Consider the following 19,605-nt stretch of genomic DNA (forward strand, 5'->3'; position numbering starts at 1 on the left):
ACAGGGGTAGAATAAATGTTCAATTGTTTCCCTATCTGCAGAGCAAAAGCAGCAGGGTTAGGACAATGACCTCAGCTGCAGGGTAAGTACCTGTGATAAACCTGTAGTGTGTTTCCTTAACTTTAGGTAATACTAGGAATGTAATAAAAAGTGAGAGTTATTACTATTGTTGTATCTTTGGTCAGCAATGCATATCTCATCAATGTTTAACTTGGGTAAAGACTTCCATAAATATTAATACTATGTTTATAAGGTTCAGGAGAGTTCTTGGAACTGCTGCACATGTATTGCTGAATTCTTTAACAGAACAGTTTAACATGATCTCAAGGTGAGGCGTGAAATACAAAGTTCTCGATTCGACATTCTTTCGAGTAAACAGTGAACGCAGCACTGTTATTTGTGTTTTAATAAAGTTTTGTCAAAGCAGTGACGTCAATTATTCCGCGTTGGCCTGGACGTGGCACCGAGGCGGAGCTGCGCCCACTTCGGTTTCTCTCTGTTTTTTCTCCGCTCGGTCCTCGGCTCTAATCGCAGCTGCTCCCGGACTAACCGGCTGACATTCTCCGCCGTAAGGTTTTTAATCGTCCTGCCGTGGAACCGGCACATTAGAACCAGAATGGGTCTTACGATCTCGTCGCTGTTCTCCAAATTCTTCGGGAAGAAGCAGATGCGGATTCTAATGGGTGAGCGCCGTGGCTAAGCTAACTTGCTTCGGGCTAAACGGCCGGGCGCCGGCAGCGGATAAAACCCTGATTAAAATGTTTCAGTTTTCTGTTCAGACAGACTCGGTTTATTCTGGTGTCGGTTAAAAATCCCGCGTTGGTTGAAATTAAATTCAAATTTAACAGGAAATCTTATTAAGAAGCTAAGTCAGTTAGCCATCAGATGCTAACGCTCAGAGTTAACAAACCAACGTAGCTGCTGGAGCTGTCAGCATCAAAACACTTTGTATTTAATGAAAGGTTAAGTAAAATGCCGTTTTAACCAGAGCCAATCTGGAGCTGCTGTTTAGTCAGTCAGTTTGTGTTGCTTACAGTGGGTTGTGTTTTGTTTCAGTGGGTTTGGACGCAGCTGGCAAAACTACGATCTTGTACAAACTGAAGCTGGGAGAGATCGTCACCACCATCCCCACCATCGGTAAATTATCAATAACCAGTCAACAATCTATCAGTTACATTACCTTTTTCTGTAAATTATTAATAATCGGTTAGCAACCACTCAGTGACATCCCATATAACAGTAAAAGTATGAGTATAAATGTACTTACCTTAAGTACCTGCTCAGTTTTTTTCCACAGCCCTTGAACAAACTGAGACAGAAGCTTCAGGATGTTCCAGATCTACTGTAAAATGGTTCTGTTTCTCAGGACTGGAATAACTATATCAGAACCAGCAGACAGATCTTATCAGGTTTTGGTTCATCTTCAGGTAGAAATACTTTTCAGAACATCAGAGTTCTGACCTGAAGCTCAAGCTAGACAGTGAAGGTTCTGGTCGTTGTTGAGCACAATTTTGACATAGGACCTATAAATAAAGAACCCATTGTTTGTGTTGCAGGTTTTAACGTGGAGACAGTCGAGTACAAAAATATCTGCTTCACAGTTTGGGACGTTGGTGGACAGGACAAGATCAGACCACTGTGGAGACACTACTTCCAGAACACACAGGTACTGATCCAGAACAATAACACACAGGTATTCACCTTAATTGTACACACCTAAAGACAAGTTAAGAGTTCCAAAGTCCAAAGACTTGGCTGTCCATACCACAGATCACAGATGTCTGGTCTTTGACAGTCTGGAAACGGCACACGCCTGATGATTGAATACTGCAATTCCTCCCTTGACTGTGATGTCATTGGTCGCCAGTGTTGGTCGTAAATATTAAACATATTTTAAAAATCTTTGAGAACAGCAGACATCAACTTGATTTTAAGACTAAAGGTGGGAATCTTTACACAGCACACACACAATGATTTTTTTCTGCCGACTGACAGTAGACACTGAGCCAGAGTGGAAGCATCTGGGTCCAGCCGGTCGTCATGAATAAATCCCATTTATAAGTGTCAATGGGCCTTTTATTTGATGAGGTTCTGCTCAGCATTCAGTAAAGTTGACATAGAGGTGAGTGGACACGTGGACAAACCTGTTCAAACCTAATGTCTGCATCTGAACATGCGACAGGTGAGACTCCCACATGCTGTGTTGTCTCTTCTGTGATGTTAGAATGATTGATGTTCAAGATGCTAGAAAACATGAAAAACTGAACAGGGACTAAACACTGTTACACAGACTTCGTCAGGATGTTTTCTGGTTAGAACATCAGATCCTGACAGCTTCCCGATAAAACGATTTGACACAGAACGTTTCACATCAACAGACTGTTGATGCCAGAACCCGGGAGCTGGTCCAGTTCAAAATACAGATCAGATAACCCCAAGTGTTCCTGCTCCAACCGTTGCACTTATTTTCCAGAGGTTGCTGTGGAAGCAGAAACTGTGCACACGGGATTGCCAGGAATCCCAGAATGCACTGCGTTTCTACCAGCGGTCACAACAGGGACCCACCGAGCCAGACTCTAAGCCTTTCTACTGTTCACTCTGTGGCTGCGCTTACACTCTGTGGCTGCTGTTATACTGCTTTAGGTTCTGATAACAAAGCTGCAGCTCAGGAAAGAGTAAATCTGTCTGCAGTAATCTGCATTCATCCATTTAATAAATTTGTTTTATTTTCTGTGTCACAGAAAAATAGATTTAAACATGGAATGATGCCACATCATTTGATGGAAAATTATCAACCTACAGAGAGCTGAATTCAAAGACACCCTGGAAATCAAAGTAGAAAAAATGGATATGACTCCCCAGACCATCACTGAGCCACCACCAAACCGGTCATGCTGAACAATGTAACAGGCAGCATAGCGTTCTCCGTGGCTTCTCCAGACCTTTCATGTATGTCACATGTGTTCAGGTTGAACCAGCTCTCATTTGTGAAAAGCACAGGGGTCCAGTGGCAGATCTGCCAATTCTGATCTATGGCAAATAGAAGGAGCAAGCTCCACGGTGCTAGGTAGTGAGCACAGGGCCCACCAGTGTGTCTGACCCACAGGCAAACCTCATGAAGTTTGTTTCTTGTTTGGTTAGACATTCACACATTCACATAGACATTCACACCAGTGGCCTGCTAGGGGTCATTTTGTAGGGCTCTGACCGTGCTCATCTTGTTCCTCCTTGCACAAAAGAGCACATACCAGTCCTGTTGATGGGTTAATGACCTTCTACAGCCCTGTCCACCTCTCCTAGAGTGACTGCCTGTCTCCTGGAATCTTCTCTGTGCTCTTGAGACACAGCTAATCTTCAGACAACGGTACTTATTGTTGTATTACCTCATGCTACCAGTAGTGACACTGACTCTAGCCAAATACAAAACTAGTTAAAAAAAACTGTAACAAACTAAGAGGAGAGAAGAACTGTCAGTGGCCTCCACCTGTAAAACCATTCCTGTTTACTTGTTGTCAATTTCAGTTTTTGTAAAACGAAAACAAAATGAGAGACTTTGTGTCTCGGATTTGCCAAGACACAAAGTCCAGGTATCGGTAAAGGTATCAGAACTGAAAAAGTCATATCAGTGCATCTCCAGCTCTCACGGTTCTCCCCCTGTTTCTCCTTGCACAAAGGAGCAGATACTGGTCCTGTCCCGCTCTCCGGGTTTAACAGCTGGTGTCCTGGTATCTTCTCCAAGTTAAGAGTGTGCTGGGAGATACAGCAATCCTTGTTGTCACTGCATGTATGGATGTGCCATCCTGACTAGGCTGCAGGTGCTCCCTCGTGCTACCATCAGTGACGAGGACACTAGACAAATACAAATCTGAAGAATCAGTCAATAATGATGAGGAGAGAGCATCTGTCTGTGGCCATCACCTGTGATATGAAAATATTCCTTTTTTGGGGACTTTCTTGCTTTTGATTCTCCATTGCAGCTGTTGTCACTTTCATTTGTACCTAAGCAGGTAAAACTGATTCACAATCACTTGATCTTCCTCCATAGACAGATGGATTTATTGATCCCTGAAGTGTTTTACTGTGAGGAGTCAGTTTTTCATTTTTGTTTTGATAAAACGTGTTCTCTTGGAAATTACAAAATTCTATTTGTGTAACAGAAACATTGTTTAAATTTTGATCGTCTAGTCTGTTATTGATCATCTAGTATTGAGTATTGGTCATATTGATAAATGATCATGGTGACCTCACACCCACGTTTTCCGATCAGGGTCTGATCTTTGTGGTCGACAGCAACGACAGAGAGCGAGTAGCAGAATCAGCTGAGGAACTTTCTAAGATGGTGAGAAACACTTGTATTTTTATCTGTGTTTGTGTTTTCGTCACGTGTTTATCTGCACTGAGTTACTGAAGCAGTTACATCTTGTGTTTGTGTGTTTTGTTTTCTAGATAAATATAAATGAAGCTTTAACGATGTGAAATTGTGAACTTTAGTTTGTGTTTGTAAAACTGTTGATTTTTTTACTATTAATTAATCACCATCCATTATGATCCCACCAATTAATTGTGAATTAAAACTAAATAAATTTTTTGAAAACTAATTGTTCCTGTGAAATCTCACGATTTTTATGTCATGTTAAAATAACCAGTTGCTTTCAGGGTTAATATGTGGTTACGCCATCAAGTCTGTCAATGATGTTAATGTGTCATCGGTCACATGACTCTCCCTGCAGATCCAGGAGGATGAGTTGAAGGATGCGGTTCTTCTGGTGTTTGCTAACAAACAGGATCTTCCCAATGCGATGGGAGTCAGTGAACTCACCGACAAACTGGGTCTGCACAGCCTGCGCAGCAGAACTGTAAGTATCAATCATTAGACGTCAATACGTCTTTAATTTCCCCGGACTAAGGAGATGTTATCAGTTTGAAAAAACCTGTTAAGCAACTTCATGATAACCTGGTAAACACTGTGCTCTTATTTTGAAATCTGTAGATGTTTTGCAAGTTGTTATATTTTACTGCAGCAGTCCATAGTTCACCCTGACAGGATATCCTGGTCTCTGGTGGTTAGTCCACATAGCTGCACCCCAGCAGCTCACTCCTTGTCTGCCTAGATTAGGTGTGAGCAGATTATTGTTTACTGTTTTACATTTAAATTTAGTTTTTGTCCAAAGCAACTTACAATAAGGTACAACGCATAAAATCTAAGGTTGCTTTCACACCTTAGTGCGTTTGCTTTAGTCCGAATCAGTGGATGAGTTTGTAAACTTGGAGCGATTTCCTCTTGGTTCGGTTTCTTTTCACACTGACAAATATCCAAGTGAACCGAAATCTACACACTACCCAAAGCCCCCAATTATGCAATTTGGTTCGGTTCACTTTCTCACCAGGGGGACCGCACCAGAGTTCGCTAAATGATTCGAATAGAGACCACCTCATTTTGGGGGTGCAGTTGTTTTGGTGCGCACTCGAGTGCAATTACCGTGTTCACACCAGAGGGAAAACAAACTTGAGTTTGATTTAATCAAACTAAAGCCTGTAGGTGTAAAAGCACCCTAAGTCAAGGAGAAGAACTTTAAAGTGCTCTAGGAAGAGCTGTTTCTGTTTCGTGATGTGTAAGAGCAAGATGTATTTTTATATTTTTTAGTGCAGAGAAAGATTCTGAAGAGTATTGTTTTCAGCAGGTTTTTGAAAATTTAGAATGAGGCAGCTGAGCGCGCAGAGATGGGTAGATCGTTCCACCACCGTGGAACCACTGAGCTGTAAAGTTTAGCCTGGGATCTTTTGAGGTGAGGTGAGGGGACCATAAGACGTCGTTCGCTGGCAGACCGCAGTGGACAAGAGGGATTGTAGACCAGGTAGTTGCAGTTCATGTAAAACGGTGGTGTTGAGTTGACCACTTTGACTTGACTTTGACTTGACTTGAACCTGATGCAGCAGCTACAGGAAGCCAGTGCAGAGATCTGAACAGTGGTGTAACGTGTCCTTTTTACTGATCACAAATCAGACGTGCTGCTGCATTTTTTCTATCATCTGGAGTTTTGATGGTGCAGCTGGTAACTCCGTCAGTAAGACACTGCAGTAGTCAGGACCAGATATGACCAGAGACTGAACAATGAGTTGCGTTGTATAATCTGAAAGGTCGGGTCTGATCTTTGTGCTGTTAAAGGGCAAATCTGCATGATGTGGATACAGAGGAGATGTGGTCAGTTTTTACTTTCTCTGTGCGTCAGTCACTGACAAAAACTAGATTCACTTTATTTTCTCAATAATGTATAAAAGTGTCCAGGTGTTTCATGACACCACTTCCAAAATAAGAGCATATAGTTGTTACTGTTGTTGCTGCAGGTGTTTTACTTGTCCAGGTGTGTTTCATTGTATTTTGTTTCCCTCCACAGTGGCACGTCCAGGCCACCTGTGCCACTCAGGGTACAGGTCTGTATGAAGGTCTGGACTGGCTGTCCAACGAGCTGTCGAAACGTTAGACCACCTGACAGGTAACAGGAAGCAGCAGATGATGTCATTGAGTGATGTCACAGTGTACAAACTAAGGAGGAGGATGACGGACGGCGTTTCACAGGACTGTTTAATCTTTTTTTTTTTTTTTTTTTAAGTTATAAATGTCTGTAGGAGGAAGTGATGTCATGGACTCTGAGCTCACCTTGATTTCCCATCATCCTCTTCTTCTGTTCTTCCGGCAGGTGTTAGATCTGTTTTTGTTTTTTTGTTTCCTTTTAATTCGCATGTTTTAACTCTGACTCGTGACAGGAAGTGGAATAGGAGGGGCGGGGCTTACAACAGGTGACAGTTACCTGTTGGCAGGGGGCAGGGTTTAGGACAGGTGACCGCTACCTGTGATGACTCATTCCAGAGCCTGAGGCCTCGTTATTTCCTCATTAATGTGAAGAAGAAATGGAGATGATGCAATAAAGGTTTTTCTGTTTGACAGAGTTTTGCTTTTTGATGATTAATGTTCATTTATTCATATTTTAGCTTCATGTGAATCAAAGTGAATTGTGTGTAAGTGTGAACACTTAGATTTACATACTTGCACAAAATGTTTAATCTCATCAGTTTCTTCTTAACATATAAAGAAAAGACATTTCTTCCTCAGCTTGTTTTTACCACAATATGCAGATTAAATGTAATACTGATATTTTCATTTCAGTTCTGATGCAGAGTGTCGTGTAAATCGGTGGTCCCCAACCTCCGTGCACGGACCGCCACCGGTCCGTGGGTTAATTGATACGGGCCGCACAGAAAGAATACACAACTTAAATTATTTCCGTTTTATTTATTATCTGATTCTGAACGATGTTTTATTTTGGAAATGACTGTATTCTCTCCTCCACATTTGTCTAACTGACTTCGGTCATCTGTCTTACATCCTACATCCGCTACCTTCTTAAAGGGGCCGCTCCGGCCCGTAACGCATCATGCGTTACCGGCCGGAGCGGCCCCTTTAAGGAAAAAGGTTAAATTGACTTGACAGAAAAAGAGAGCTGCATGTAACAGACAGTACCAGGAGTCCTACTGGAAATATGGATTGTTCCCATGCACCAAGCCCGCTCTGTGGAATATACAGCGACCGGCTCTAATGAGACAATGAAGTCTTCAAAACTGCTTCGCCACTTCATTTTGATCGGCAAAAATCTCATTTTGATCGAAAACCCCTATATATTTAGAAAATACCAGTTTTATTCCGGTCGTATCATTTTACTTTTGTTGTATTTATCAGTCACACCTTAAGATCCTGTCCGTGAAAATGTTGTCTGACATTAAATCGGTCCGTGGCGCAAAAAAGGTTGGAGACCACTGGTGTAAATGTATTCCCGCTTTAGAAAACTGCGGGGTCTCTGTGTGAATCTTAAATTTAGTTTGTTCATTAGAAAAAACTGTTAAATGACTTGTTTGTGACTGAGGAGTCAACATGTTTAAACGTTGGGGAACAAGCATCGACTGATTGAGCTGGACTCAGTAATTATCGACAGACTGTAGCCTAGAATCTTTTACTAAGTTAAATATACAGACACATAAGTTTAACAGAAACGGATCCGGAAAGAAGAAATGACTTTCGTCGCTGTCTTCAGGCTGTCACACGTTGACTGGCTCGTGTTGGTTGTTCTGACGTTTCACTACAAACACCTTTTGACCGGAAACTGTCACCGTGTAGACAAAGTCCTCCAGAATCACTGAGGACAGAAACACAGGTGAGACACAGGTAAGTCCAGTTGAGTCATAGGTAGCCTGAGTGTTACCTGTACACTGTACGTTACCTGACATGCGTTTAAAACAGGGATCGGCTGATCCAGGTAACCTGAACCGACATGCTGTTCGAACCATCTGCATTATCACACCTGCAGTGTGTTCGTCATTCTCCAGCTCACCTGCAGACTGGACAGGTGTAGAGGTCAAAGGTCAGTTGTGATCTAAACATCTGCATGCCTTCAAAGTAATCCCTCTAACCTCCATTTAAATTTTTCAATCCTCAAAGTAAAAAAAAAACGTATTTGCAGCACAGAGCAAACGACTCTTAAAAAAGAGTGTTAGGTTTTCTGTAAATACTAGTTCCGGATAATTGACCAAAACAGTTTCAGGCTTGATTCTCAAACCCCCTCACCATGCTTGTTTTCTAGCTACCCCTGCCCTACACACTTTTGGTTACCTGGAGCAGGTGTGTAGAGTAGATCAGACGCTGGAAGATACCATCATTTATTGAAAGTCGAATATAAACAATCCGAACAAATAAACCTGTAGCTGCCAATTATTATGAAATTATTATACATATTATAACGTGTTTACTGTGTCCCTCCGATTACTGAGGATGTTAAATTGACAGAGATGCGAAGGCAGTTTGGTCAAGCATGTCTGTGTCTGCTTAAACATGAAACACTCACGGCCAGAACTCCGTCCTCACTGATGACCAGGTACCCGAGCTGATCCGGGATCCGCTCTAGACCCGCAGTAAGAGCAGCAGTCGTCTGAAAAACACAGAGTCGGTAGAGCTAACAGGCTAACAGCTAATCACAGTTAACTAAAACGTCTGAAGCCAACAGCTAATCAGAGTCACAGTGAAAAAACAACAACGTAGAAAAGATAAAAATCAAAAACACTAATTATTAAACTCACCATTTTCTGCTTCTTCGGTTTCTACAGATTGTTGTAGCTCAGCTGCATTTCCGCTTTTCTAATGATTTTCACGTGACTGTTGAGGCTTTCAGGCGCTGTCGGAAATCTGCCAGTTGTAAATTTAAATTCCAACGTTTGAAGATTAGATTTAGAGATTTACAGTATTTAGTTTGTATTTGCTTTGTTTCATTTAAAGTCGCATTAACTTGTTATAATAGCATCACTGCTTCCAGCTAAACTCGACTTTATTTAAATTTATCATTTAGATATAGTTTTTTTATTTTTTCTATTTAATTTGACCGTTTTACCTCCGAACAGCAGGGCGCGCTCGTGGCCCCTCGCCGGAAGTGTCGGTCAGCTGACTGTCATATGATCCGTCGGTGAGGAACTGAATTTTTTCCTCCGTTTCACCGTTAAACATCAAATTCTTAACGACGATTTCTGCCTTCGTGATGGCCGGTCGCGGAAAACTAATCGCTGTTATCGGTGACGAGGACACGTGCACCGGCTTTCTGCTCGGCGGGATCGGTGAACTGAACAAGAACCGTAAACCGAATTTCTTGGTGGTGGAGAAGGACACCAGCATCACGGAGATCGAAGAAACCTTCAAGTAAGAACAGACATGTACCAAACTCATACCAAAAATCAGACATTTCAAACTAAAAAAAACTAATAACACTGTGCTCTTCTGAACCAGACTCAATTGAGAAATCTGTTTAGACATTTTTAAGTTGCATTCATCTACAAATCAAGCGATTTCCTCAGTTAAGAATACGACTGACCCAGACCCCACTACCCAGAATTATCAAGAGAGCACGAATTAATTAAACAAAAAGCAATTTCTAACTGATGATTGCTTGATTGTAAACTAGTAGAAACATGACCAGAGGTTATTCTCGAGGTCACCAGTCCCTCATTTACCGTCTCTGTGTTGTAAATAAATGTGTAGGCTACATCCTGGAGTCCTCACACCAAACTGTTCAAGAATCAAACAGTTGAACTGAGCTTTACTTATTTGTTGTCTGAACCTCTTGTTAATAATCAGCAACATCAACAACAACAACAACGTTTATTTTTAAGATCTCTGTCCTCACATGTTCTTCATTGATATATTATTACAGTATTTACTACTAACTAGTAGGCAAAATATTGGCAATATTAATTAAATTAAATTGTTTCTGCTGATTTCTCTGAAGGTCCGAAATCTTTGGACAAACTTGCAGCAGCAGTGGAGTTGGATGATTTAAGCCATCTTACGAAACTGCATTTAAAAACTACTGTGCCACTTTAAGATTTCAGTCTACTTCTACAGGAAATTAATAGACAAGTAAAACATTAAAACATCAGCAGATTAGTTTAAATTTCAAGGATTTCGTAAAATTAAATTTTTTTTTAGGATTCATTCCTAAAATATTCGTACGTGCAGGTTTCCTCCTTTGTGATAAATTAAGAGAAATGTAAATGGACTCTGGTGTGTTGTTGTCTTTTTCTCTGTGCAGGAGCTTTTTGACGCGTAACGACATTGGCATCATCCTGATCAACCAGTTCATCGCAGAGATGATCCGTCACGCCATCGACGCCCACATGCAGTCGATCCCTGCTGTGCTCGAGATCCCGTCCAAAGAACATCCGTACGACGCGTCCAAGGACTCGATCCTGCGCCGAGCCAAGGGCATGTTCTCCGCTGAAGACTTCCGATAAACAGAACCTGACAGGCTGTTTGTTCTCAGAGTGATTAGTTTAAATGTCCCTGATGTTGTTTGTGTACAGTGATTAATGTGTCCCTGTGGAAAACCTGAACATTTGATTTCAGTAAATCAGACTTGTTTCCAGGAAGCTGAACGTGGTTCAGTTTTTCTTGTCCCAGAAACAGTCATCGTTTGTTCACATGCTTTAACTTATAAACTAAATAAATGGTATTGGTGACTGAAGTTGTTCTGTTTTTATCCACGATTACATTTAAATGAAGGACAAAACCAGACGTCTCTCTTCTCTTCAGACTCTTCTACAAAAAAAAAAAAAAAAAAATCCGTCTGCTGTTTGTGTGTCTGAATTAAAACCGATTCAGTTTCTCGGGATTCAGGATTGATTGATTGATTCTGATTATCCTCCACTCAGTATTTCACTGCACATTTATTTTGGATTTTATTCAGTCTACAAAGTTAAAACATGAGAAACGTCAGAAAATTCAGAACTTGAGATCAGGGTCAGGAGTGTCCGAGGGGCACCATGAATTCTGGATTCATCTGGACTCACCTCACGTCCTGTCGTGAACTTATTGTAAATGGTCAGAGGTGCTGATAACTTCCCACAGTAAATATTGACCTGACACTGAGGCTCCTCATCAGTCACCTGACGACAGAATAAACTGACCTTCAGAGTCTGTGACCCTGAAACCGGCATAAAACCAGGGGTGGGTGAATCACAGGTCGGTTCCGTCTTTGACATGATGAAGCCTGTTCAGCTCTTCGCTCTGAGGGTAATGATGATGGTGGTGGTTTCTGCTGCTCCCCGTCCTACACCTGTCTTCCCCAGGTGAGACCATTGATCAGGTGAATCCGTGAACTAAATATCATTTCTGATCGCAGTGACTGATGACTGTTTCCTGTCCGTAGCCATGACAACCCGGTGACTCCGCACCTCCTGAACGAGGAGGGAAATTCCACCAGGTGAGTCTGAGCAGGAGGCTCAGACTGAATGTAATACTACTAATAATTAGTTTTTAAATGACATTTGACAACAGATGACAACGCTTTTTTTCTTGTAATTATTTGCTATTGAAAGAAATAAAATGGTCTGTTTTAAATTAAAATGCCACAAAGGTTTGAGATAAACGAGATATTTATGTTGTAAGAACAAAATAATATAATTATTATAACTGAAATCTTTTCATCAGGACAAAATAAAAAAATAAACCTTCAAGTTCTGAATCTTGAAATAATTAGAAAACAAACTGTATTACACACAAATCTTCATCAGAATCGAGTTGTTAAAGAAATAATTTCACTGTTTCACTTTAGTTCTGAGAAAGAATTATAATATATGTTTATATCATAGAAACAGAAAAATCATCTATCAGAAACTATGGTAACTGGACTTCTATGTTGTTGGTTCGCAACGTTTCATCCTAATATCTTGGTCAGTCTGAGAATAGTTGGTAGGAATCCTGGTTTCACCTCACACCTTTGTGGTTTTTAACTTACGAAGATATTTGGAAACGTTTGGATCTAACAAGATAAGTTCAGTTACTATGAGTCAACATTCAGAAAACCTCAGCTGGACCTCACTGACATATGGAGTTTGTAGTAATGACGTAGTGATGAGAAAACTCATGTTATTATATGATATACATATAATATAGTAATTATACCAACAAATACTCAGCTGATGAAATGCTCCTGTGTCCTGCCTGTCATATATATATATTTATTTATTTTATAGCTCTTATGACACACAAAAATATAGAACATACAAAGTTTTAGTTTCTTGGATTCATTTATTAATTTCTTCGAGTGAAAGGTTTTTTGTTTGTTTGTTTGGTTTTTTTTTTGGTTTTTTTTCTATAGAATCAACAACGACTCGCTGGACCTCAGGTCAGAGCAAAACTTTTTTTCTATCCAAGTTTTTTATTTTGGTGTTTGACGTTAATCCAGAACTTCAGTACAAAAATCTATGATTCTATTTAATTGAGTTTGTTTTGTTTGTCTCAGGAACGGCACCACGAACGGAACCGTTTATTTCTCCCCGTGAGTAAATTCTCTTCAGTTTTTATAAGTTCAAGTTGGAAATCGGATCCTGACTGATGTTTTTTCACTGTAAGAATTTCAGTGGACGTAGAAACGTACCTGTTGGTAAATATCTTTTATAGAAACCTAACTGCAGCTGTTTTCTATTAACATAATGACAAACTGGTAAATGAGCTGATAATTCACAATTTGTTGTTACTGAACATATTTCCAGACATCATTATTTTTCAGGAGAACGTCAGCTCTTACAGCAGGAGTCCAGTTTCTGATTCTGTTCAGACTCTCACGACTTCTGGGTATAGGTCAGAGAAAGATGCTGGTTCTGGTTTGATATAGAAAACCCTTTCACCTAAACCTCCATCTTTCCTCAACCAAAGTGTTTTTGTTGTTTAAACTGTGGGGTCGAAAATGTGACAGCTTTGCTTCGTACCACTCCAGACCGTGATCCAGTCACAGACTGTGTCGCTGCTTAGTGCAATAAGTAGTGCTATATATAGTGCCACAGGTGACACTCACCTGTGGCACTATATATAGCACTACTTATATAGCACTACTTATTTGTCTCCACCTGTCTCACCCTCAGTGCCCTGAGACGCTGCTTTCTGCCCACCTGTGGGATTGTGAACCTTGGCTCATCCCTGCAGCGTGGAGACGAGAAGGCCGGCGGCGCCACCACCGACCCGTTCGGCAACGGAAAGAAATAAAACCTGTACAAAGAATCATCATCGTCATCATCGTCGTTGCTGTTCAGCAGAATCCAGATATTTTGTCTGCACTTGTTCATGGTTTTATCATCTATTCAGCTGATTCGGACAGAAACCTTCACACTGGGTTAGGGTTAGGGGTTAGGTAAGCTGAAACTGTGATTAACCTGACAAACTCATGGTTCTGTTCTGTTGTAGAAGTAAAACATTCCAGGTTCTCACAAAAACCGTCAAGTTGGACCACTCTTACCTGTTCGGTTCTGTCACAGCAGGAAGTCTGCACTATTATGTTTGTACTGATCGATGATCTGTCTGGATTGGTTTGAATATTGACCAACAGGTGACCAATAAAAAGTGTTGAGACATTAAGTCTGTGTTTCAGTTATCAGTGATGTTTTAACACATTTACTAAAAATCGGATGGTTTTAGCACTATAATAAATGTATTTCTTAATTTTCACCAGAACATAAAGTTAAAGTTACTTGCTCTGGTCAGGTGTAAAAACTATAGTAATGTGGAACTGAGACTAGTCAGGCTCCATTGTTACGTAATTTATCTTCACTTCGGTTCTTAGATCACAAAAACTGAACCAGGGTCTGGTTTGTCCACATGTTCTGGCACAATCAATTAAATAATAATAAATAAAAAATTCAAATATTCAAGGCTAATTTGTTTCTAATCTGTTCTGTCTTTAGGACTCTGGGCTAGCACTAAATAAAGCTCTGTGATTGACTGTTTGTCAGTGTAATGCACCCTGGGAGTGATAAATGAGAAATAAAATTTTTCATGCTGCCCTTTTATGCATCCCCAGAAAATTCACACATCCACCAAATTGTCCACATGATGAAGGTGAAACAGTAAATCAACAACCTCCTAAATCTCCACAGAAACTTTCACCAGTTTAAAATGTATTTTAAAGCCGTTAATCGTTTTATATATATATATCATTTTCTCCCTCAGACAATAAATCTCATCGTTTACAATGTAAAAGTGACGATTATTCAATATAACCTGTTTGTTTACCCAGAATATTTAAACCCTATTTTCTGAGGACGTGGCAGGGCGCTGCTGTGACGTTATTCACCACAGAGTCTCTATCGTCGCTGCCATTGGCCAGCACTCTGCTAACATCCAATCAGATGCGAGTATGGTGACCAAAGTTTTTAACGTCCTAAACCGAACCCGAGCGCTGGCGGAAATTAACCAATCACGTTCAGAGGATTGCTGCAGGAGGTACCGGATTGGCTAAGAGGCGGAAGAGTTGTTGCGCTGTTCAGAAAGAGAGAGAGCGAGAGATGGTCGGAGGAGAAGAAGAAGAGAAGAGAGAGAGAACAGGAGAGAAGAAGAACTGAGATCTGGAGCTGACAGGTGAGGAGTTGACTATGACTGTTTTACCTTCAATTGTCAAAACCACTTTTCCTTTAGGGTGTTGCTGTTTTAACCGGTTTCTCGTTAGTTAAAGTGGTTTCCCGTTAGTTTAATCAGTTCACCGTTAGTTTAATCGGTTTCCCTCAACTTTAACCCGTTTCCACTTAGTTTAACCGGTTTCCAGTTAGTTTAACCGGTTTCCAGTTAGTTTAACCGGTTTCCAGTTAGTTTAACCGGTTTCCCGTTAGTTTAACCGGTTTCCATCAACTTTAATCGGTTTCCAGTTAGTTGAAGTGGTTTCTAGTTAGTTTAACCGGTTTCCAGTTAGTTTAACCGTTTTCCCGTTAGTTTAACCGTTTTCCCGTTAGTTTAACCGGTTTCCATCAACTTTAATCGGTTTCCAGTTAGTTGAAGTGGTTTCCAGTTAGTTTAACCGGTTTTCCGTTAGTTTAACCGTTTTCCCGTTAGTTTAACCGGTTTCCATCAACTTTAATCGGTTTCCAGTTAGTTGAAGTGGTTTCTAGTTAGTTTAATCAGTTCACCGTTAGTTTAATCGGTTTCCCTCAACTTTAACCCGTTTCCACTTAGTTTAAGTGGTTTCTAGTTAGTTTAACCGGTTTCCAGTTAGTTTAACCGTTTTCCCGTTAGTTTAACCGGTTTCCATCAACTTTAATCGGTTTCCAGTTAGTTGAAGTGGTTTCTAGTTAGTTTAACCGGTTTCCAGTTAGTTTAACCGGTTTTCCGTTAGTTTAACCTAGTTAGTTTTCTGTTTGTTTAAGTGGTTGCGGTTATCCCGTAATTTCTGTCTAAACGTCTTCACACAATAATCATCTAATTCAAGTAATGGACCAAAATTATTTTACAAATGTCACCAGTTTTTAAATTGCAATTCATTTTATTTAAATATTTAAATAAAGGTTTGAAAAAAATATTATTATATAACAACATTTAGATTTTATCTGCCTAAATATTTTAGCTTAGCATTGCTACATCACAGTGTAGCTTAAGTAAATGAAATGCTATTCACCCAATTATCATCAAATCTGTGTGGTATTATGTAGTATAAAGTAGCTATAAAAGAGCTGAGAATACTCAGGTAGAGTACAAGTACCCATAAGTGACTGGGTACTTCAGTACTCAGGTCACTGCAGCTTTAAAGTGAATCTGTCTGTATGTGTCAAGAAGTTGACGCACAGCTAATGAGTAGGCAGACAGTAACTGGCTACTCTTTGTGTCAGGATGCTTCGTGTGCTGCTGGGCTGCTTTGCCCTCTGCGTCATCTGCGGCAGGTCCAAACCCACAGAGAAGAAGAGTCGGGTTATAAGGCCTCCCCAACACGATGGAGACACAAATTACGACCACGAAGCTTTTCTGGGTCCAGACGAAGCCAAAACCTTCGAGCAGCTGGCACCAGAGGAGAGCCGCCGCAGACTGGGGTCAGTTCTTCATCTTCATCTTTGTCATAAGATTATTAAATATAAGATCAGTTTTAATAAATAAAAGACAAACAAAGATGTAATGAAATAAAGTCAGGATGATACAGACACAGATTTGAATCACCTGACAGGGTAAAACTGAGCCTCAGCTTTGTGTCTCTGCAGCATCATCGTGGACAAGATTGACTCCAACAGAGACGGTTTTGTCTCTGAGGATGAGCTGAAGTTGTGGATCAGACGCTCTCAGCAGAGACACGTCGATGACAGCGTTGATCGTCAGTGGAACGACTTTGACCTAAACAACGATGGTCTGATCAGCTGGGAGGAGTATAGGAACGTCACTTATGGCAGCTTCCTTGGTAAATCCTCTGATCCTTCCTCTCCTCACCCCAGTTATCGTGTTCAGATCAGATGAATCTTAAATGAGTAAAAACTTTCAAGACAGGCAGGCAGGCAGGTTGGTTTATTGGTTGGTTGGTTGCCCTCAGATGACCCTCATGCTGACTCAGACTACAACTACACCCAGATGATGGTGAGGGACGAGAGACGTTTCCGAGTTGCCGACACAAACGAAGATTTGATGGCAGACAAACGCGAGTTCTCAGCTTTTCTTCATCCAGAACACCACGAGTACATGAAGTACCTTGTAGTGCAGGTGAGGGTGATGTCACTCAGTTGATATAATTGAGATCGTACAGTATTTCTTTTTTAAATTTATTTGATGCGTAATTGTGTGCTCGCAGGAGACGATGGAAGACATCGACAAGAATGGAGACGGTTTCATTGACCTAAAGGAGTACATTGGTAAGAAGTGTAGTAACGTTTACAACATATAGTGTAACATGTACTGTCTCATATATTGCTATTTGTACTGTGATATTTAGTTTAGTTTTACTATATTTAGTAGAGGTAATGGAATTGTGCCAGATTACAGAAAGTCCCAGTCTGTTCTTCGACTTCAGGACATAGGTCGCTCCTCTTGCCTCACTCATCTTCTGAGAATCTTCACCGACTCATCGTCTGACATGAGTCAAAAAGAAGCTTTAAGTTTTAAAACCCAGGTTCCAGGACATCAGCCCAAATAGCAAAACATAGTTTAGTTTAATCTCTAGTCTTCTAGTGTGTAGGAGTTCATATCACACAAAGTCAAGACAGTGATGATTGGCTCTGTCCTCCAGGTGATATGTACACTGCAGAGGAAGGTAAGGAGGAACCAGAGTGGGTGGAGACTGAGCGTCAGCAGTTTTCTGAATTCAGAGACAAAAACAACGATGGGAAAATGGACAGAGAAGAAACTCTGGACTGGATCCTCCCATCTGATTATGACCACGCTGAAGCTGAATCCAAACACCTGCTGCACGAGTCCGATGTCAACAAGGTGGGTTTAGTACCTGATAATTACCTGGTTAATACCTGGTTACTACAGTGGCAAGAAAAGTATGTGAACCCTTTGGGATTACGTCAAGTTTTGCATGAATTGGTCATAAAATGTGCTCCCAGCTTCATCTAACTCCCAACAATGCAAAAAAACAGTCTGCTGATAAAAATAGTACACAAACATATGTTTTCATGTTTTTATTGAACATAATATATAAACATTCACAGTGCAGGGAAAAAGTATGTGAACCTTTGGACTTAGTAACCTTTGGCAGCAATAACCTCAACCAAACGTTTCCTGTAGTTGCAGATCAGACCTGCACAACGATCTGGAGTAATTTTGGACCACTCCTCTTCACAAAACTGTTTCAGTGTAGCAATATTCTTGGGATGTCTGGTGTGAATGGCTCTCTTAAGGTCATGCCACAGCATTTCAATCGGGTTGAGGTCAGGACTCTGACTGGGCCACTCCAGAAGGTGTATTTTGTTCTGTTGAAGCTATTCTTTTGTTGAATTACTTGTATGCTTTGGATCATTGTCCTGTTTCATCACCCATCCTCTGTGGAGCTTCAGTTGGCGGACAGATCGTCTTACGTTTTCCTGCAAAATGTCTTGATAAACTCTGGAATAAATTTTTCCATCAATGACAACAATCCGTCCAGACCCTGAGGCAGCAAAGCAGCCCCAAACCATGATGCTCCCTCTGCCATGTTTTACAGTGGAGATGAGGTTTTGATGTTGGTGTGCTGTGTCTTTTTTTCTCCACACATAGTGTTGTGTGTTTTTTCCAAACAACTCAATTTTGTTTTCATCTGTCCACAGAATATTTTGCCTGTAGTGCTGTGGAACATCCAGGTGCTCTTTTGCAAACTTCAAATGTGCTGCGATATTTTTTTTGGACAGCAATGGCTTCCTCCGTGGTGTCCTCCCATATACTCCATTCTCGTGGCTCCAATTAGCTCTTGGAGAAGTCATTAGGCTAGGGGTTCACATACTTTTTCCACCCTGCACTGTGAATGTTTACATGTTATGTTCAATAAAAAACACGAAAACATATAATGTTTGTGTAGTATCATTTTCAGCACACTGTGTTTTTGTATTGTTGTGAGTTAGATGAAGATTGGAGCACATTTTATGACCAATTCATGCAAAACTCCACGTAATCCCAAAAGGGTTCACATACTTTTTCTTGCCACTGTATCTGCAGTTTAACACCTGGTCTCTTTGCAGGATGGGAAGCTGACGAAGAAGGAGATCCTGGACAAATACGAGGTGTTTGTTGGGAGTCAGGTGACAGACTTTGGAGAGGCATTACTGCGACACGACGAGTTTTAGGGACGAGATGCAGCTCACACAGAAAGTTTTTCCATTTTATTTGATGATACACAAGAAAAACATCAGTACAGTTTAGGCTTTTTGTGTTCATGTTTTTTTGATACATCCATAGAAATTATGAGTTTGATCTCTTTCTCACTTTTGACTTTTTCTTCACTCAGTTTTTCCTGTTCATGATGCCGTCACATACATTGATGTAGTTATAGACAAGCTGGTTTTATATCAGTGTGAAACTCTGTAAACTAACTTTGTATTTGATCATTACAATTCATATTTTGCACATGCTTTAATTTCACAGCCTAATATAAATAAAATCAATAACATCTAACATTCAAAGCCTGCTGTGTGTTTATGTTGAGTGAACTGATTCTTTAAAATGTTCCATACTTACTTTTTTCAGCTATGACTGAAGAGTTATAACAGAAATCTAAATTATGTAAAAGTAACTTTTGTTAGATTTTGTCTTAACAAAGATAAAGTTTGTTGTATTTAGATTTCCTCAGAATTAACAGG

At 40.5% G+C, this 19,605-nt stretch overlaps 5 protein-coding genes across 5 annotated transcripts; 4 read left to right on the forward strand and 1 right to left on the reverse strand.

The window, feature by feature from the left end:
* Nucleotides 1–446: 446 nt before the first annotated feature.
* Nucleotides 447–6,945, forward strand: LOC113163453 (ADP-ribosylation factor 4). Its single transcript, XM_026362087.1, has 6 exons — nucleotides 447–683; nucleotides 1,057–1,137; nucleotides 1,557–1,666; nucleotides 4,268–4,339; nucleotides 4,731–4,856; nucleotides 6,396–6,945. The coding sequence occupies exons 1-6, from the start codon at nucleotides 617–619 to the stop codon at nucleotides 6,480–6,482; spliced, it is 543 nt and encodes a 180-aa protein (XP_026217872.1). The 5' UTR covers nucleotides 447–616; the 3' UTR covers nucleotides 6,483–6,945.
* Nucleotides 6,946–7,590: 645 nt separating this feature from the next.
* lamtor4 (late endosomal/lysosomal adaptor, MAPK and MTOR activator 4) lies at nucleotides 7,591–9,251 on the reverse strand. The gene is made up of 4 exons (XM_026362089.1): nucleotides 9,127–9,251; nucleotides 8,895–8,978; nucleotides 8,274–8,391; nucleotides 7,591–8,189 (listed from the first exon to the last, which is right to left on the reverse strand). The coding sequence occupies exons 1-4, from the start codon at nucleotides 9,127–9,129 to the stop codon at nucleotides 8,092–8,094; spliced, it is 303 nt and encodes a 100-aa protein (XP_026217874.1). The 5' UTR covers nucleotides 9,130–9,251; the 3' UTR covers nucleotides 7,591–8,091.
* Nucleotides 9,252–9,477: 226 nt separating this feature from the next.
* Nucleotides 9,478–11,057, forward strand: atp6v1f (ATPase H+ transporting V1 subunit F). The gene is made up of 2 exons (XM_026362088.1): nucleotides 9,478–9,736; nucleotides 10,626–11,057. The coding sequence occupies exons 1-2, from the start codon at nucleotides 9,579–9,581 to the stop codon at nucleotides 10,825–10,827; spliced, it is 360 nt and encodes a 119-aa protein (XP_026217873.1). The 5' UTR covers nucleotides 9,478–9,578; the 3' UTR covers nucleotides 10,828–11,057.
* A 469-nt stretch (nucleotides 11,058–11,526) lies between these two features.
* Nucleotides 11,527–13,945, forward strand: zgc:193726 (uncharacterized protein LOC561161 homolog). Its single transcript, XM_033325853.1, has 5 exons — nucleotides 11,527–11,661; nucleotides 11,742–11,795; nucleotides 12,693–12,719; nucleotides 12,837–12,872; nucleotides 13,456–13,945. The coding sequence occupies exons 1-5, from the start codon at nucleotides 11,573–11,575 to the stop codon at nucleotides 13,574–13,576; spliced, it is 327 nt and encodes a 108-aa protein (XP_033181744.1). The 5' UTR covers nucleotides 11,527–11,572; the 3' UTR covers nucleotides 13,577–13,945.
* Nucleotides 13,946–14,723: 778 nt separating this feature from the next.
* LOC113162867 (calumenin-A-like) lies at nucleotides 14,724–19,422 on the forward strand. Its single transcript, XM_026361101.1, has 8 exons — nucleotides 14,724–14,735; nucleotides 14,829–14,944; nucleotides 16,183–16,380; nucleotides 16,546–16,739; nucleotides 16,869–17,035; nucleotides 17,124–17,184; nucleotides 17,559–17,758; nucleotides 18,988–19,422. Exons 1-8 carry the CDS (start codon nucleotides 14,724–14,726, stop codon nucleotides 19,090–19,092), a joined length of 1,053 nt encoding a protein of 350 aa, XP_026216886.1. The 3' UTR covers nucleotides 19,093–19,422.
* The last annotated feature ends 183 nt before the right edge of the window (nucleotides 19,423–19,605 follow it).

The sequence above is a fragment of the Anabas testudineus genome, chromosome 23, assembly GCF_900324465.2.
Source record: "Anabas testudineus chromosome 23, fAnaTes1.2, whole genome shotgun sequence".
NCBI lineage: Eukaryota > Metazoa > Chordata > Actinopteri > Anabantiformes > Anabantidae > Anabas > Anabas testudineus.

Excerpts from the sequence above, each read along its gene's own strand:
- LOC113162867 (XM_026361101.1), top strand. Across the intron at positions 16,381-16,545 it reads GAGAGCCGCCGCAGACTGGG|CATCATCGTGGACAAGATTG; the intron begins GTCAGTTCTTCA and ends GTGTCTCTGCAG. Across the intron at positions 17,759-18,987 it reads ACGAGTCCGATGTCAACAAG|GATGGGAAGCTGACGAAGAA; the intron begins GTGGGTTTAGTA and ends GTCTCTTTGCAG.
- atp6v1f (XM_026362088.1), top strand. The coding sequence starts at position 9,579 with ATGGCCGGTCGCGGAAAACTAATCGCTGTTATCGGTGACGAGGACACG. Across the intron at positions 9,737-10,625 it reads GAGATCGAAGAAACCTTCAA|GAGCTTTTTGACGCGTAACG; the intron begins GTAAGAACAGAC and ends TTCTCTGTGCAG.
- lamtor4 (XM_026362089.1), bottom strand. Across the intron at positions 8,392-8,894 it reads GTGAGGACGGAGTTCTGGCC|TCTGCAGGTGAGCTGGAGAA; the intron begins GTGAGTGTTTCA and ends ACACCTGTCCAG. Across the intron at positions 8,190-8,273 it reads CTGTTTTAAACGCATGTCAG|TGATTCTGGAGGACTTTGTC; the intron begins GTAACGTACAGT and ends TTCTGTCCTCAG.
- LOC113163453 (XM_026362087.1), top strand. The coding sequence starts at position 617 with ATGGGTCTTACGATCTCGTCGCTGTTCTCCAAATTCTTCGGGAAGAAG. Across the intron at positions 1,138-1,556 it reads CACCACCATCCCCACCATCG|GTTTTAACGTGGAGACAGTC; the intron begins GTAAATTATCAA and ends TTTGTGTTGCAG. Across the intron at positions 4,340-4,730 it reads CTGAGGAACTTTCTAAGATG|ATCCAGGAGGATGAGTTGAA; the intron begins GTGAGAAACACT and ends CTCTCCCTGCAG.
- zgc:193726 (XM_033325853.1), top strand. The coding sequence starts at position 11,573 with ATGATGAAGCCTGTTCAGCTCTTCGCTCTGAGGGTAATGATGATGGTG. Across the intron at positions 12,720-12,836 it reads AACGACTCGCTGGACCTCAG|GAACGGCACCACGAACGGAA; the intron begins GTCAGAGCAAAA and ends TGTTTGTCTCAG. Across the intron at positions 12,873-13,455 it reads GGAACCGTTTATTTCTCCCC|TGCCCTGAGACGCTGCTTTC; the intron begins GTGAGTAAATTC and ends TCTCACCCTCAG.